Source organism: Choloepus didactylus, chromosome 18, assembly GCF_015220235.1.
Source record: "Choloepus didactylus isolate mChoDid1 chromosome 18, mChoDid1.pri, whole genome shotgun sequence".
Taxonomy (NCBI): Eukaryota; Metazoa; Chordata; class Mammalia; order Pilosa; family Megalonychidae; genus Choloepus; species Choloepus didactylus.
The window spans coordinates 36,585,807-36,602,576 of NC_051324.1; the positions used below are offsets into that span (position 1 = coordinate 36,585,807).

The 16,770-nt window shown below is 35.2% G+C and overlaps 1 protein-coding gene and 1 pseudogene across 1 annotated transcript in view; both read right to left on the reverse strand.

Moving 5' to 3' along the window:
* Positions 1 to 16,770, reverse strand: part of GDPD1 (glycerophosphodiester phosphodiesterase domain containing 1) — a 56,935-nt gene that overhangs the window by 16,178 nt on the left and 23,987 nt on the right. The window contains exons 5-6 of the mRNA XM_037809299.1: positions 14,998 to 15,133; positions 13,930 to 13,975 (exon numbers count right to left, since the gene is read on the reverse strand). Of these exons, the coding sequence (XP_037665227.1) occupies positions 13,930 to 13,975; positions 14,998 to 15,133 (182 nt within the window). The remainder of the gene's footprint in view (positions 1 to 13,929; positions 13,976 to 14,997; positions 15,134 to 16,770) is intronic.
* Positions 10,653 to 11,995, reverse strand: LOC119513848 (annotated as a pseudogene).

Below are 16,770 nucleotides of genomic sequence, written 5' to 3' on the forward strand. Positions count from 1 at the left end.
ACATTGACATAATCCTCCAATCTTATTCTATTTTTATGATTTTAAAAGACTAAAATACTTGTTTGACTAGCTAGGTATAATTTAATTATTTTAATTTAACCATTCCCTTACCAGTGCATACTGAGATTGTTTTTAAAGTTTCGCTATTTTATTATCATTAAATTTATCAGTGATTGAGGATATATGTTCAGGCAAGGGAAACACATGCTAATTCGGTGAAGTGTTGAGAATTATGTCAATGTATTTATTAAAAGAAATCAAGAGTTGTGGAAAATTTAGAAGGGTATTTAAGTCATTCTTTATATTTCCTGAAGATTACTATCTTTACTGTTTTTCTAGTCCCTTTTGCCTCTAATCATTTATATAGTTATATATACTCTACATATTGTATTGTAAAATTTCTCCTTCCATCTCAAACTTAAATTCCACTAATCTGTGAAGAACTAAATAGTGAAAAATCCTTTATTCCATCCTTATTGTATGGCATATCAAAACAAAGATGTATACCAAAAAAAAAGTAAGTAAATCTACGTCAGAAAATTACATTAATTATAAGGGGTCAACTGAAAAGCGGCAAATAAATGAAAGGAAAAACCTGTTACTGTTTTGTCTGTTCCATATTCTATTCCTATTGCCTTTTCCCTACTCCCCATAATTCTGATGGGGCTACAGGTCATTCTGATGAAGCTGTCAACTATCTGGTTCTGCTTCCCTGGCCACAAAGTAATTACATGACACCTCTGAGACACTTTGGGGCAGAACAATATGGATACTGGGAGAGAAGGCCTGGTTTCCTGAAATCCTCAGCTGATTAGATTCAGGCACACACTTGATTCTTTCACAGAGGTTCATCTCCATGTGGAGATGATATGCCTGAGAATAAACCAGACACAGAAGAAAAGCGGAACCAAGAAATGAGAGACAGAGAGAGACCAATTACCACTCGGACTAGAATGAGTCATGCTTGCAGATGTATAACCCTGGACTTTCTAGTTATGAAAATGAATAAATTGATGTTTTTGTTTAAACTATCTTGAGATGGGTTTCTAACATTTAAAGTTGAAAGGGTTGAGCTGTAAAAAATTATGTTTGTGGTGGCTAATGCTTTTACTTCCCAGTATCCTTCCTTCCCTTGGAAAACTGTATTTCCCTTATTCTACATTGTTCTAATTGTGCTGTCAATCGCAGTACTGCTCTCCTTCACCCTCAGGAGTAGGCATATGAGCTAGGTCTGGCTATGTCCACATGTCTATGTCCATAGGGAATGTCTCAAGATGAGCACCATGTCCCAAGGTGGGCCTATCAGTATCTTTCCCTGGACTTTTTTCTTGAAGCCCATAAGGACTGACTGCCTCTGGAATCAGAGTGTAGGAAGGATATCAGTGACCATGGTTCCCTATCGCATGGATAAGATTCATCTGAATTAGAAGAGGATAAAACCAAGACACCTAGAGAAGCAGAACCAAGATATGAAGCAAAAAAAAAAGTACTTTTTTGTGCCCCTGGATCCAGTAATTTGACGTCAGATCTACCATCATCATCCTGTCCAGTTACATGAAACAATAAAACCACCCCCCCTTTTTTTTGCTTTAAGCTAGTTTAAGCTGATATCTGTAATTTATAACCTAAGATGGCTGAACACAATATTACAATTCTGCACAGTTCAATATCCACGTAGGGATATTTCAATGTAAATTAATTAAAATTAAAAATTCAGTTCCTCAGTTGCACTAGCCATATTTTAAGTGCTCAAAAGCCACAAATAACTATTGGCTATCATAATGAATAGACACAGGACTTTTCCATCATTGCAGAGAGTTCTACTGGCCAGCAATGTCCTAAGTAAAAATTTTTGTTAGCTTCCAAGTGTGGAAAAATTAAATTAGCAGTTAAAGAGAATTACCATGGGTCAGTAGCTATTCACATGCAAGTAAGATGTAGTACACAAGGATCAACTTAGAAAGGCCAAAGAGTCAGAACCAGCTTTGAAGTAGTTAAATGACATATTAAGCAATAATATTACATCTAGTAATAGCGGAACAAAGAAATTAACATGTGTGCTAAGAAAATAAAAATGTGTGCCAAAGCAATTTGAAGATATTTAAATTAGGATGCCTGAAGCCAGCATAGAATGTAGAAAATGAGTGGAGAAAGAGAAGTTTGTCCCCAGTATTGTTCTAGGCAGAGGATAATCAGCTGGGAAATGGGAAAGTAAAAAGCAGAAAGAGGAAAACAACAGAAAAACAGGAATGACAGGCAAGGAATATGCCATGGGACTGGCTGAGAAATGGAATTAGTGAAGTGGTCCCTACAGAATGCTAGAACTTCAAAATAATTATCATCAACTATATAAATCAACTCCAGATTATCCATCTTATGTATTTTCCATGAAAAAAGGCTATTCAAGTAAGCGAAATAGCTAATAACACTTTTTATGTTATGTTATTGTATGATTTTATGTATTATGTTATTATGTTATTGTATTATTTTAGCGAGATCATTAACACTTTTTATGTTCCTTCATTACATTTACTTCTTTTTGTTAAAATGTCTAAATCAAATATTCTCAACTTTATTTTCCACATACGAATTTTTTTTAACAGATTGATAGTCTTGTCTTCTGTAGAACTACTACATTTTTAACACATGAATGTCTGAAAAAATCAAATACTCAAAAATTTTTATGGTTTTCACTATGTATATTATTCTACATGTTAAATGTAACAGAAGGTAAACTGTTCTCAGGTAAAGGGAAAAGAATACTGATAAGCCTTACACAGAAAAGGCCTTCAATTTAAAGATAACCATTCTTAATTTTTTTTTCTTTTTTAATGCAATTTTATTGAAATATATTCACATACTATACAATCCATCCAAAGTATGCAATCAATGGTTCACAGTATCATCACATAGTTGTGCACTCATCACCACAATCAATTTTAGAACATTTTCATTACTCCAGGAAAAAAAAGAAAAAAGAAAAAAAATAGAAAATCCAAAACATCCTAGGCCCCTTTCTCTCTCCCTATCATTGATCTTTAGCATTGGTGTAGTGCATTTGTCATTGTTGATGAAAAAACATTAAGATATTACTGTTAACTAAAGTCCACAGTCTGCAATAGGTACATTTTCCCCCCATATAACACTCTAATATTAACTCCTTGTAACAGTGTCATACATTTTTTCTAGTTCATGGAGGAAACTTTCTATATTTCTATATCACAGTCATCATCCACCACAAGGTTTACTGAGTTATACATTCCCATGTTTTAACCTCTGGCTTTCCTTCTGGTGATATATTTGACTCTAAACTTCCCTTATTAACCACACTCACAAACAGTTCAGCACTGTTAATTATATTCCCAATAATTGATTTAGACATTCTAACAAAAAGAAATGTAATAAAGGAACATAAAAAGTGTTAATGAAAGGGTTTGTTATTAGCTATCTTGCTTACTTGATACAGGACATTTCCATCATTGCAGAGAGTTCTATTGGCCAGCATTGTCCTAAGTAAAAACTTTTGTTAGCTTCTAAGTGTGGAAAAATTAAATTAGCAGTCAAAGAGTCACCTCTATCCACTTCCACTCATTTAAATTCAACCTACTTAAAAATTCTGCACATCTTAAAGCAACCGCTTTCCATTCTCTAGACTCATTTTATCTCCTGGTTAACCTACATTCTAGATTCTCTGTCTGTGAGTTTACATAGTACAATCAGCTTATTTTAGTGAGATCATACAATATTTGTCCTTTTGCGTCTGACTTATTTCATGGTTCTTCCATGTTATTGCATACTTCAGGACTTCATTCCTTCTTATTGCTGAGTAATATTCCATTGTATAAATATACCACATTTTGTTAATCCATTCCTGGGTTGATGGATACTTGGATTGTTTCCATCTTTTGGCAATTGTGAATAATGCTGCTATGAAATGTCTGTTCATGTCACTGCTTTCAGATCTTCCAAGTATTTGCCAAATGGTGGGACAGCTGAGTCTTAGGGCAACTCTATACTTAGCTTCCTGAGGAACCACCAAACTGTCCTCCACAGTGGCAATATCATTTCATATTACCACCAGCAGTGAATAAGTGTTCCTATTTCTCCACATCCTCTCCAACACTTGCAGTTTCCTATTTGTTTAACAGTGGCCATTCAAATAGGTGTGAAATGATATCTCATCATGGTTTTGATTTGCATTGCCCTAAGAGCTAGTGAACGCGAGCATCTTTTCATGTGTTTTTTTTTTTTTTTTTTTACCAATTTGTATCTCCTTATTGGAAAAATGTCTATTGCCCTTTTTTAAATTGGGTTGTTTGTCTTTTTATTGCTGAGTTGTAGGATTTCTTTGTATATTCGGGATATGTGGCTTCCAAATATTTTCTTCCATTGAATCGGCGGTCTTTTCACCCTTTTGACAAAGTCCTTTGGAGTACATAAGTATTCAGTTTGAGGAAGTCCCATTTATCTATTTTTTTCTTTCGTTGCTTGTGCTTTATGTGTAAGGTCTAGGAAACTACCACCTATCACTAGATCGTGAAGATGTTTCTCTTCATTTTCTTATAAGAGTTTTATGGTACTGTCTCTTATATTTAGGTCTTTGATCCATTTTGAATTAAGTTTTGTGTGGGGAGTGAGATAGGGATCCTTTTTCATTCTTTTGGATATGGATATCTAGTTCTCCTGGCACCATTTATGGAAGAGACTGTTCTGTCCCAGTTGAGTGGACTTGGGAGCCTTTTCAAAAATCAATTGACTGGAGGCGGGGCAAGATGGCTGCATAGAGAGGAGTGGAAGCTAAGTAGTCCCCCTGGAACAACTACAAAAAACCAGAAACTACTAGTAAATAATCCAGAATAACTGCGGGGGGACAAACGAGACCATCCGCTCATCATACACCAACCTGAATTGGGAGGAATGCCCGAGAACACAGCATAAAATCTGTAAGTAAAACCTGCGGATCCAAGTCATGAGACCCCCTCCTCCATAGCCCGAGCTGCAAAGCCTCATGGTGCCAGAGAGAAGCTCTCTCCCAGCAAGCGAATACAGCTCAGCTGAGCTCCAACTGGGGTTTTAAGTAGCGAGTGTGAACTGCTTACTACAGGTACGCATCCCCAAAAAACAGACAGAGGCTTTGGGTGACGACTGACCTTGGAGAGCCGGAAGGTTGCCTTGGACTGGGTCTGAAGGGGACTATCTGTTTCTTTTTCGGCTCAGTGGGAAGAAGCCCCAGTCAGTTTCAGTCTCCAGGGCTGTGACTCTGGGAAGGGTGGAGACAGCACAAACAGAGAGAGAGACCACTGAAAATGATAATGAGACCTCCACCTGGGGGGTCTATCTTCTCTAAGAGGAAAGGGGTGGGGCCCTTTCCATTCAGAACCAGGCCCCAGAGCCTGGGGGAACACGGCCATACCTCCTCACACCAGTCAAGAATTATAGGCTAACAGGCATCACCTGCTGGGCAGGAAAGCACAGTGACCCGAGGCATCACAGGGTGGAGCAATTTTCTAAGACACACCCGCAGGGAAACCAGATACTGAATATTTCTTCCCTCTGGGACCTGAGCCTGTTCTGGTCTGGGAAAACCTGATTTGGATAACCAAGGAAACCATGCCTAGACAACAGAAAATTACAACCTACACTAAGAAAAACAAAGTTATGGCCCAGTCAAAGGAACAAACGTACACTTCAACTGAGAAACAGGAATTGAAACAACTAATGCTAAATCAAATCAAAAAGTTTAGAGAAGATATTGCAAAAGAGATAGAGGCTGTAAAGGAATCACTGGGCATCTATACGGCAGAAATCAAAAGTTCAAAAAAACAACTAGTAGAATCTATGGAAATGAAGGGCGCAACACAGGAGATGAAAGACACAATGGAAACATACAACAGCAGATCTCAAGAGGCAGAAGAAAACACTCAAGAACTAGAGAACAAAACGCCTGAAAGCCTACACACAAAGGAGCAGATGGAGAAAAGAATGAAAAAATATGAGCAACGTCTCCGGGAACTCAAGGATGAAACAAAGTACAATAATGTACGTATCATTGGTGTCCCAGAAGGAGAAGAGAAGGGAAAGGGGGCAGAAGCAATAATAGAGGAAATAATTAAGGAAAATTTCCCATCTCTTATGAAAGACATAAAATTACAGACCCAAGAAGCGCAGCATACTCCAAACAGAAGAGATCTGAATAGGCCTACGCCAAGACACTTAATAATCAGATTATCAAATGTCAAAGACAAAGAGAGAATCCTGAAAGCAGCAAGAGAAAAGCGATCCATTATATACAAAGGAAGCTTCATAAGACTATGTGCGGATCTCTCAGCAGAAACCATGGAGGCAAGAAGGAAGTGGTGTGATATATTTAAGATACTGAAAGAGAAAAACCGCCAACCAAGAATCCTGTATCCAGCAAAGCTGTCCTTCAAATATGAGGGAGATCTCAAAATATTTTCTGACAAACAGACAATGAGAGACTTTGTGAACAAGACACCTGTCCTACAGGAAATACTACAGGGTGATAGAAGACAGGAGTGTGTGGTTTGGAACACAATTTTGGGAGATGGTAGCACAACAATGTAAGTACACTGAACAAAGGTAACTATGAATACGGTTGAGAGAGGAAGGTGGGGAGCATGTGAGGACACCACAAGAAAGGAGGAAAGATAAAGACTGGGACTGTGTAACTTGGTGAAATCTAGAGTATTCAACAATTGTGATAAAATGTACAAATATGTTCTTTTACGAGGGAGAACAAGCAAATGTCAACCTTGCAAGGTGTTAAAAATGGGGAGGCATTCGGGGAGGGATGCAATCAGCATAAACTAGAGACTGTAACTAACAGAATCATTGTATTATGCTTCCTTTAATGTAACAAAGGTGATATACCAAGGTAAATACAGATAAGAGGGGGCATAGGGGAGGCATGTTAGACACTTGACATTGGTGGTATTGTCTGATTCTTTATTCTACTTTAAGGTTATTTTTCCTTTTGCTGCTTCCTAGCTGTCATTTTTTTTTTCCTCTTTCTTTTGCCTCTCTACCTTCTTTGACTCTGCCTCCTGCCTTGTGGAAGAAATGTAGATGCCCTTATATAGACAGTGGTGAAGGTGGTGAACACATAAATGTATGACCATGTAGAAAACCATCGATTATTTACTTGGGATAGAATGTATGGTGAGTGAACAAAACCATATTAAAAAAAATGGGTTGATGACAAAACCTCGAGGGCAATATACTGAGTGAAATAAGCCGGACACATTAGGACAATTATTGCAGGGTCTCACTGATAGGAACTAATTACAATATGTAAACTCATAGACATAAAATATAAAGTACCAAGATATAGGAGGAGGCTTAAGAATGGGGAGTGGTTGCTTAGTATGAGCAGAATGTTCAATTAGGATGAACTTAAATGTTTGGAAATGAACAGGGGTGTTGGTAGCAAGATGTGAGAATAACTAACAATGCCGAATGGTGTGTGAATGAGGTGGAAAGGGGAAGCTCAGAGTCATATATGTCACCAGAAGGAAAGTTGGAGGTCAAAAGATGGAAATGTATAAAACTGAATCCTATGGTGGGCAATGTCCATGATCAACTGTACAAATACTAGAAATCGCTTCCATGAACCAGAACAAATGTATGACAATACAATTAGAAGTTAATAATAGAGGGGCATATAGGAAAGAACTATATACCTATTACAAACAATATACTACAGTTAGTAGCATTTCAACATTTATTCATAAACAGTAACAAATGTACTATATCAATACTATGAGTCAACAATTGAGGAGGGGTGGTTAGGGATAGGGGAGGATTAGAGTTTCCTTTTCTTTTTTTCTTTTTTCATCTTTCACTTTATTTCTTGTCTGGAGTAATGAAAAGTTTCTAAAAATTGAACAAAAATTAAGTGTGATGGATGCACAGCTGTATGAGGGTACCCAGGGGCAAGTGATTGTACACTTTGGATCTCTGGATAATTGTATGGTATCTGAACAATCTCAATAAAAATGAAAAAAAAAAAAAAATCAATTGACCATAGACCTGAGTGTCTATTCTTGAATTCTCAACTCAATTCCATTGACCAATATGTATGTCTATCTTTATGCCAGTATCACGCTGTTTTGACCACTGTGGTTTTATAATATGCTTTAAAGATAGGAAGTGTGAGTCCTACCACTTCATTCTTTTTTTTAAAGATGTTTTTTGGCTATTTTAGGTGCTTTCCCTTCCAAATAAATGTGGTAATTAGCTTTTCCATTTTAGCAAAGTAGGTTGATAGAATTTTTATTGGTATTGCATTGAATCTATAGATCAATTTGGGCAGAAATGACATCTTAACAACACTTAGCTTTCCAATTCATGAACACGGAATGTCTTTCCATTTGTTTAGGTCTTCTTTGATTTCTTTTAGCAATGTTTTGTGGTTTTTTGCGTACAGGTCCTTTTACATCTTTGGTTAAGTTAATTCCTAGATATTTGATTCTTTTTCTTGCTCTTAATATTTTTTATTGTAAAAACAATCAGACTTTCAAAAGAATTTAAAAATTTTTCCAATATTATTTAATTGAAGTATTAGCCTGTCATATACAGGATAAATCAACATTCACTACACTTTGGTCACATTTAATGAAAAACACCATTACTGTTTGCTTCAAAAATCTTCAACCTTATTCTCAAGTGAGAGTCCATCATAATTTAAAGAGAATTTTCCCCACTCAAAAATTCTATTGTAAAGCTTTAATGATTATATACCAAAGCAATAACTAATTACATGCCTTACATAGTCCCATGAAAAAATAATTTGATTGCTTCTAATCCCTGATGCAAGGTACTTTAAAACACCCACAGAAAACGTACATGTAAACAGCAGTTCAGTACAACATTTAAATAACAAGTCACTTTTACACAGCTTGACCTAGACTTAATGAAAAAAGAATTCCATCATAGCCACAACTAAAAAGCATGTTAAGTTCACAACAAGAATTTGTTATAAAGAAAAAAAACAGGCCATATAACTTCCTGGAAAAAAACAACAAACCACTTCATAAATATTTTCATATTGAAAAAAAACAGCATGCCTTCCTGGGGTATGTATGAAATCAGAATATTCAGATTCATTAGGAGTGAATGCAAATAGCATTTCTGAATACTCACCAGACTTAGTAGTTCTGGACTATTTGTAGCACCACGGAAAATGCATTAGAAAATCACAGAGGTACAAACTTTAAACTACCCTTTCTACAAGGTTCACTTAGCCCACAGTAACGAACTCAAATGACGCAGAGAAAGGATTTTTAAAATTGTCTGCTTATTAGATTTACTTAGCAAAAAGAATTCTGTATTATTTACTTTATGTACATTTCACATACATAAAGCCCCAGTTTAAATAAGATCATCAAACAACTCCAGTATCTTGTTGCTCTGCTTTCAAGTTCATTTTTATCACTTCCCATGTCACATCCATAATGCCAAGGAGGATAAAATCAGAATAGTGATAGATATTGAGATAGTTTCTTCCCTACCAAATTTATGTTTCTCAAGTAAAGCACAGATGACGTGTCAAAATTTAAAAGGTCTACTGCATTCCCTGGAGCTTACCTTCCCATCAGAATAGTCTAGTTAATTCTAGAGGATAAACACACAGGGATGAGGAAGCCAAAGTCAGGGTTCAGTACACTGTTAGGGAAGATCAATTTAGCTTTCCTGAAGCAAGGCCATATTCTATGTTTCTAATACTAAGCATCTCTCACAAATGTTGGCCATTGGTAAAGCAAAGAGGTCTGAGTGTGAATATGACTCAAAGAACCCATGACACACCTCTAAAAACTACCAAATGAGGCTCCACTGAGGGTTAACTTTATATATGAAAACCAACACATTTGTCTCTTTACCAGTGGCAATTCTTATTATCATGTCCTTCTTAGGCATAAAAGGGATAACAGTGCATCTAGATTTATGCACAGTTAAGGATCAACTATAAATATTCAGATTGTTGCACTTTAAAATTACAGATTAAAAATGACTCCCAAAAGAAAATACATTTTTTCATAAACAAAATATAGTTTATGAAAAAAAATTACAGTTTATAAAAACTGTAAATGATGGTTAATTCAAATACAAAACTCATTTACAAAAAAACCCTACTTTCTTATTCCAAACTACAAAGTTCCCATAGTTGATTCTACCACTCAATGGTTCTGTACTATGATTATACCACTAGAGTAAAATGCTAATAAAACTCTTCAGCTAGTGAAATGAGGTCCACTTCTTGACAACTGCATTAAAACTGCAGCATTTAAACAGCGACGAGAAACACTATTCTTTTTTTTTTAATCTTCATTTTATTGAGATATATTCACATACCACGCAGTCATACAAAACAAATCGTACATTCGATTGTTCACAGTACCATTACATAGTTGTACATTCATCACCTAAATCAATCCCTGACACCTTCATTAGCACACACCCAAAAATAACAAGAATAATAATTAAAGTGAAAAAGAGCAATTGAGGTAAAAAAGAACACTGGGTACCTTTGTCTGTTTGTTTGTTTGTTTCCTTCCCCTATTTTTCTACTCATCCATCCATAAACTAGACAAAGTGGAGTGTGGTCCTTATGGCTTTCCCAATCCCATTGTCACCCCTCATAAGCTACATTTTTATACAATTGTCTCTGAGATTCATAGGTTCTGGGTTGTAGTTTGATAGTTTCAGGTATCCACCACCGGCTACCCCAATTCTTTAGAACCTAAAAAGGGAGAAACACTATTCTTAAGCATGGTTTCCTTCTTCCTGTTCTTGCATCCCACAATTACTGAAGTCTGGAATCTGGTCTGTAAATGACTGAGTCATCCATTGCCCATTTGGAATGTCACTGAAAGTTGATTCTCCACTTAACTGTGCCATGTCAGCTGTTAGTCCATTTGAAGAGAAGCTGCATGGTTCACTAATGTATGGGTTTTCCCCACTAGCACCACCATATGCTGTTTCTCAACTCGGATCGTATTTTAGTTCCTTAACAGCCATCTTCCTTGCATCTTTTTGGGCAAGCTGTAAGTCAAATGTATATTGCGACTCCTGAACGTCTGTGTTTCATTCAATCCCTTTCAACTGATCTCTTAAGTCCTTCAGCTTATGTAGAATGAACTTGGTCCTGGGATCCAGGAAACTGAGCACATCTTACACTGGATGATGGCATAACATAGCAGAGAATTTCTGTGTCTGGGATCTCATGGGGTTGAAGCCTCAATTCTTAACCTTTACTCCAAAAATTTCTTTACTAAAAATTTCATAAATATATTTTCCATTAAACACTGCTATTCATGGCAGATATTTCTCTAATTTCTGCACCAGAAATTCTTTACTGGAAGGATCCTTGCTGCCTGGTGTTGTCCTTTACACCTTGTTGGTAAATCCAACACCATACTTTCCTGGTAAAGTATGATCACCCACATGATTCAGTTGGAACTCACTCAGCCCTGACATAAGAAGACACTTCCAGAAACGGTTTCCAGGTTCAGGGTAATGATGCCCTTTGCAAGCAGCCATCAGTCCTGGGTTTATGCCAGTAATCACAAGGTTCAGATTGCAGGTCAAAATATCAGGGACAGTCTTGGTCAAAAGTTCAGCTTCTGAAAAATAAAACGGTCTACTTTTCACTTTAAATGTACCTGTACTTTTCTCTGGTTTTTCTTTTGTTTTTGTGGACTTGTCAGATTTTTTTGGCTTAGCACGTTTTTTTTTGTTTCTGTTTTTCTGGGTTTTCTTTTCCTTCCTTTTGGAGTTTCTCGTACAGGTTCCTGAGCAGGAGCTGGGACTGAAACTTTTGCCGGCATGTGTTGCTCATTCACAATCACTTGTTGAAATAGAAACGTATAAAAAGCTTGAGCCTGTGGCAGGGGATAGCTGCCCCCGTTCTCTGCTTCCATCCCCTGCTGCCACTTACGTGAGTGGCCTTCTGCCAAGCAAACAAGTGAGTGGTGTCTGTACCTAGACGGTGTCCTGCGGCGGCACCACCACACCAGGGACTTGGGCCCGGTTGCTGAATTTGGATAGCAGCTGGAGCTTAAGCTCCTCCCCCAAGCCTCTAGTTCCCCTCCCCCCAGGGAAGACTGCTCACATTTACTTAATGTGGTCTGTGACACATCAAAGCGCATTTTAAAAGAAAACACTTAATTACGTCTCCATTAAAGTTGTGAACTACAAAGAGAGCAAGAAGCCCGAAATGGTATTCCTCGAAAAGTTGAAAGTCTCTCTCTAGTTTAAAGAAAAGTAAGGAAGATTCTGAGCAGAAGAGTAGGATGAAAAAAACTAAACAATTTCTGATTAATCTGAATCAAGTTTATCTAGTACCAAATATTAATTTACTTCAAATGCAGTAAACTTCACATTTGGGACACAGTCTAAAGTCAGTTTTTAGTTGAATGTGATATTAGTAAAAGTTTATTATTCTTTACAGTTGTCTAAAACTTGAGTACATAATATTGCTATTAATATTAGTTTGAGGAGACTGTTCAGATGGAGAGGTAGTATGGTGTAGCTCAACACTGGTGTAGCTTAACACTGGTCTGGTAAGGAGGATACCTAGTTTCAATTCCTAGCTCTGCCATTTATTTGTTGTATGACCTTGATAAGTTAATTTGCATCTTTTGTCCTCAGCTTCCTCATCTATAATAGGAGGAGACAGGATTAGATGGTCTCAAAGGTCTCTTCATATTCAAAGTTTTATAGTAGTATGATTTGGAAAATACAAAACTAGAAAATTTTTAAACTTTTTTTTCCTCAAAATATATTTTTTTAAATCTTTGGGGGTTTTGATTTTTGCTGTATAAGGGAAAGTAAGAAAAATTTCACTGCTGAAATTTTCTTAACCATCACAAGTCCACAATGGACACAAGTATTAGTACTACTTGGCAAGTATAATGCTCTTAATTACAAGAATGAATAAAGGGTTTCTTCAAACCAACACAGTTTAATCACACTTACCTAGAAGGTAAACTCAAGCATCCATCAAATTTAAACATCCTTCAGAGTTAGCTAATTTAAACAATTTTCTGATTTTTATTTGGCTTTCCAAAATTTCCATATTAAGGAAAAATTACATTGGCCAATTTTAAATCTAGTTCACTGAGCAGTTATAGTTCTTTTTGAAAATCAATTAATAATAGATCCTTGACATTTAATAACTTATTTACAAGCCATATCAAGGTCCATGCCATGTAGCGTCTTGTAGTTTTACTGAGGTATACATTTGAATCATTCAAAATGTGAGGCAGATTGGTGATAGTGAGGAGCCTACACCTGCTCAACACCTGTATCTCAAGGTAGCATATTTTCTTTTTAACATGCAGGGATAAGGAACATGCATATTTGCGAGAAATATTCCCTCAAAAAAAAAGCTGCTACGCTAGTGATTAAAAAGTGAAGATGACTAGGAAATCGATGGTTTATTTAGGTAATAGACTTCTCTTTATTAATTTAAAATATGGTGCAGCCAAACGACATAGAATCAAATGTTACAGAATCAGTAAGGATCTTAAAGGTGTCCCTTCAATTTACTTTCATTTATTCTTTTTTATATTTATAAGAAATGATTTTTACAAGTTATAGTGGTACTCCAGAATTTGAAGCTTTAGAAGTGTTTCAAAGTATACAGATTTCCTGTAGTTAGTGTTTGAGTTTAAATTATCTGTATGTGGATTTAAATAGATTGAGCCAGTTAAGTCTTTGGGTCTGATCATCCTAAGGTCAGAAGCCCATCAAAGTTTCAGGTTCGTAGGGCTAAAAGAGCAAGCTTTGAGGGCAGTACTTTCAGCTGGAACTTACTATGACAAGAGAACACACACAAGTATATCTGCTTCTTAACATAAATGAATACACTTTAATGGAAACGAGTAAGCTGAAGATGGAAATTATTACCTCTTTGAAATGTGACATCCAATTTCCCAAGGTAAGGTGGGAGCTCCTTAAAAAGACATGATTTAAAGAAAGTTAGCTCTCAAAAACAAACCAAGTATTTTAGTGTCTTACAGCAAAAGGGGATTTCTTTTAAAACCTAGGTATTAGAACTCTTAAAAAGCAAGATGTCAATAGCAACTTGCAATATATATTCAGAAACGATAGTATTCCTAATCTTTTACCCAATAATTTCCCTTTTGGGAGTTTATTTACAGAAATAATTTTAAAAATAGAAAAAAAAACTTTTTTCTTTAAATACCTTTAATAACTAAAAATATCTTTATATATGTCTTTATATAATTATAAATTTCTTTATGTAAGTATCTAAATAAAAACATAGAGAAAGCTTTGTCTTTATGCAAAAAGATGTTCAGTGCAGAACTATCTATAGTGGTGAAAATTTAGAACCAATCCAAATGTTCAACAAGAGAGGAATGATTAAAAATAATGATGTAGCTACTCAATAGAATAATATGCAGTCATTTGAAATGTTTATGAAAAATAAGTATGCAAAGATGCTTATCATGCTATAATGCTGAAGAGTTTAAAAACATAATACACATAATATACAGTGAGACCACAACTATGTAAAAAAATATACAGATAGTACCCTGTTAAGTTTTCTTTAGGTGGTAAAATTAGCCATTAAATTTCCTTCCATTTTTCAATATTTACTATAATGAGCATATAAACCATAACAATCAGATTTTTAAAGGGTCCTTTCCTATGCCTAAGGACTAAAACTTATTTATATTTTTAACCTGAATCAAATAAATTATATAATACTTCTAACAAGTTAAACTTTAGTAGTTTTACATTTGAGGACTTTGGCAGTTTTATTAAAACATTTATAAAAGCAAGTCTCGATATATGTTTGTATACAGTAGGATTCCTCACTGGGAAAATCAGAATAGTTTTAAAAATTTCCTTTGACATTTATTATTTAATCATATGATTTATTCTTTAGTATTTATTTAATATCTGGTATCACTGTTTTAAAAAATCTCATTATCATGCATTTTTACTTACACAGTACTTCAGATCAGAAATGTTTACATTGACCCCAGTTGATCTCTTTAGATTCTCATCATGTGATACTACAACTTGTTCATCTTTTGTGATATGGCAGTCTAATTCCAGCATATCAGTTCCAACTGTAACTGCACTGGAGAAATAAAAAAAGAAGAAGAATGAAATTCTGAAACTTACGTAAATATTTAGGTTACATATATCAGATGTAAAAGTTTGGAGTTACAAAGCAAAATAACAACAACAACAAACCAACTATAATACTAAAATATTTCAACACTGTCATCTACTATGATTTATTGATGTGAAAATATTCTAAGTGAATTTAGAATAAGAGAATCATGTTGCCTCCTTTCCATAATCAACTATCCTTAATTCTGGCAACCCAATATAATGGAAAGAACACTAGACGAAAAGTTAAGAGACTTTTGGTTTTCTTCTCTATATTTTCCTACATTTAAAAAAATGATACTAATTACCTAAAAATATGTTTCTAAGTATGAAGTTTGCCATTAACTGATATGTTGTCTATTTTTAGAAATGTTTAGGAATTATATGAAAAATATTGTCTATTTATTGTATGTTTATTTCATTAACAAGCTAATAAATTAAAATTTAGAGCAACAGTAAATGTATCTAGGATAATTTGTAAATTATCCTAGCAAAATTATTCTGAATTTGGTACATAAATAGCTAGAACATAGAACAGAAAAATCTCTCATCACTTTGGCCTTCAAATTTTTCTACAGATAAAATCATACATCTCCCTCAATTAAAACACCAGATATTTTATAGCTGAATTTCTGATAAGCTGATCACAAACACAATAAAAAAGTTAGAGAGCATTTCCAGAAAAATAAAAACTTTAACTCTAAAAGATGTGTAAAGTACCTGAAACTCCACAAAGACAGTGCATATCACCTTAAAACAGCTCCTATACTGAGGAATCTCCCTTAATCCATACAACATTGAGGTTGTATTATTATTCCCATTTCATAGATGAGATAATTATCATTGTATCAATTAGATACTATAGAAGATTTATCATGAGAACCAGGTCACTGATTAATTACTTTGATTGTCTGCCAACTTCTAGTTATTTGCTAATATAATTTGCTTCTTTCTCTTACCATTCACGTTAACACCATAGGGAACAAACTGTCCCATGGGTATTTACAAAGACAGCCTGGTTTCATAACCTAGTTTTATTAGTGCTTAAAAACAGATTTTAAGTATCCAAGGGATTAGTGACTGTGTGACTACGTGTGACTGTGCATGTTTCTGTGTGTAGCACAATTCCTAAGTTTTTAGCTCTATGCTCACTATGGATGGGGCCCTGCTGCTTCATCTGTCTTCTGCTAATACTGCTTTGTTCTCGAGTGTTCCATTACACATCTCACTCAGTAAGCAACCAGTGAGACCTTCTGGTGTCAGACCCTGAGCTAGGTGTTAGGGACTAAGATGAATAAGAAAAGATTTCTGCTCCTAATGGATCACAGAGAGCCATATTCATAATCTAAGGGAGATGGTGTTTGTAGAAACATTTTATAAACCACAATAAACCAGTTTTTATACAATTGTAAGATACAAGTATTTCACTAATTAATTCTTTAGCCCCACTGTAACAAAAGGAATTAATTTGCCATACATTTCTAGGTCCTTTCTATTACCGAGACATTCCTTGCCACATACCCTTACATCTTAATCTCAAACATTTCACATTTTTAAAATAGCTTCTTACTGTCTATCAAATAATAACTCTTCTAGACTTGG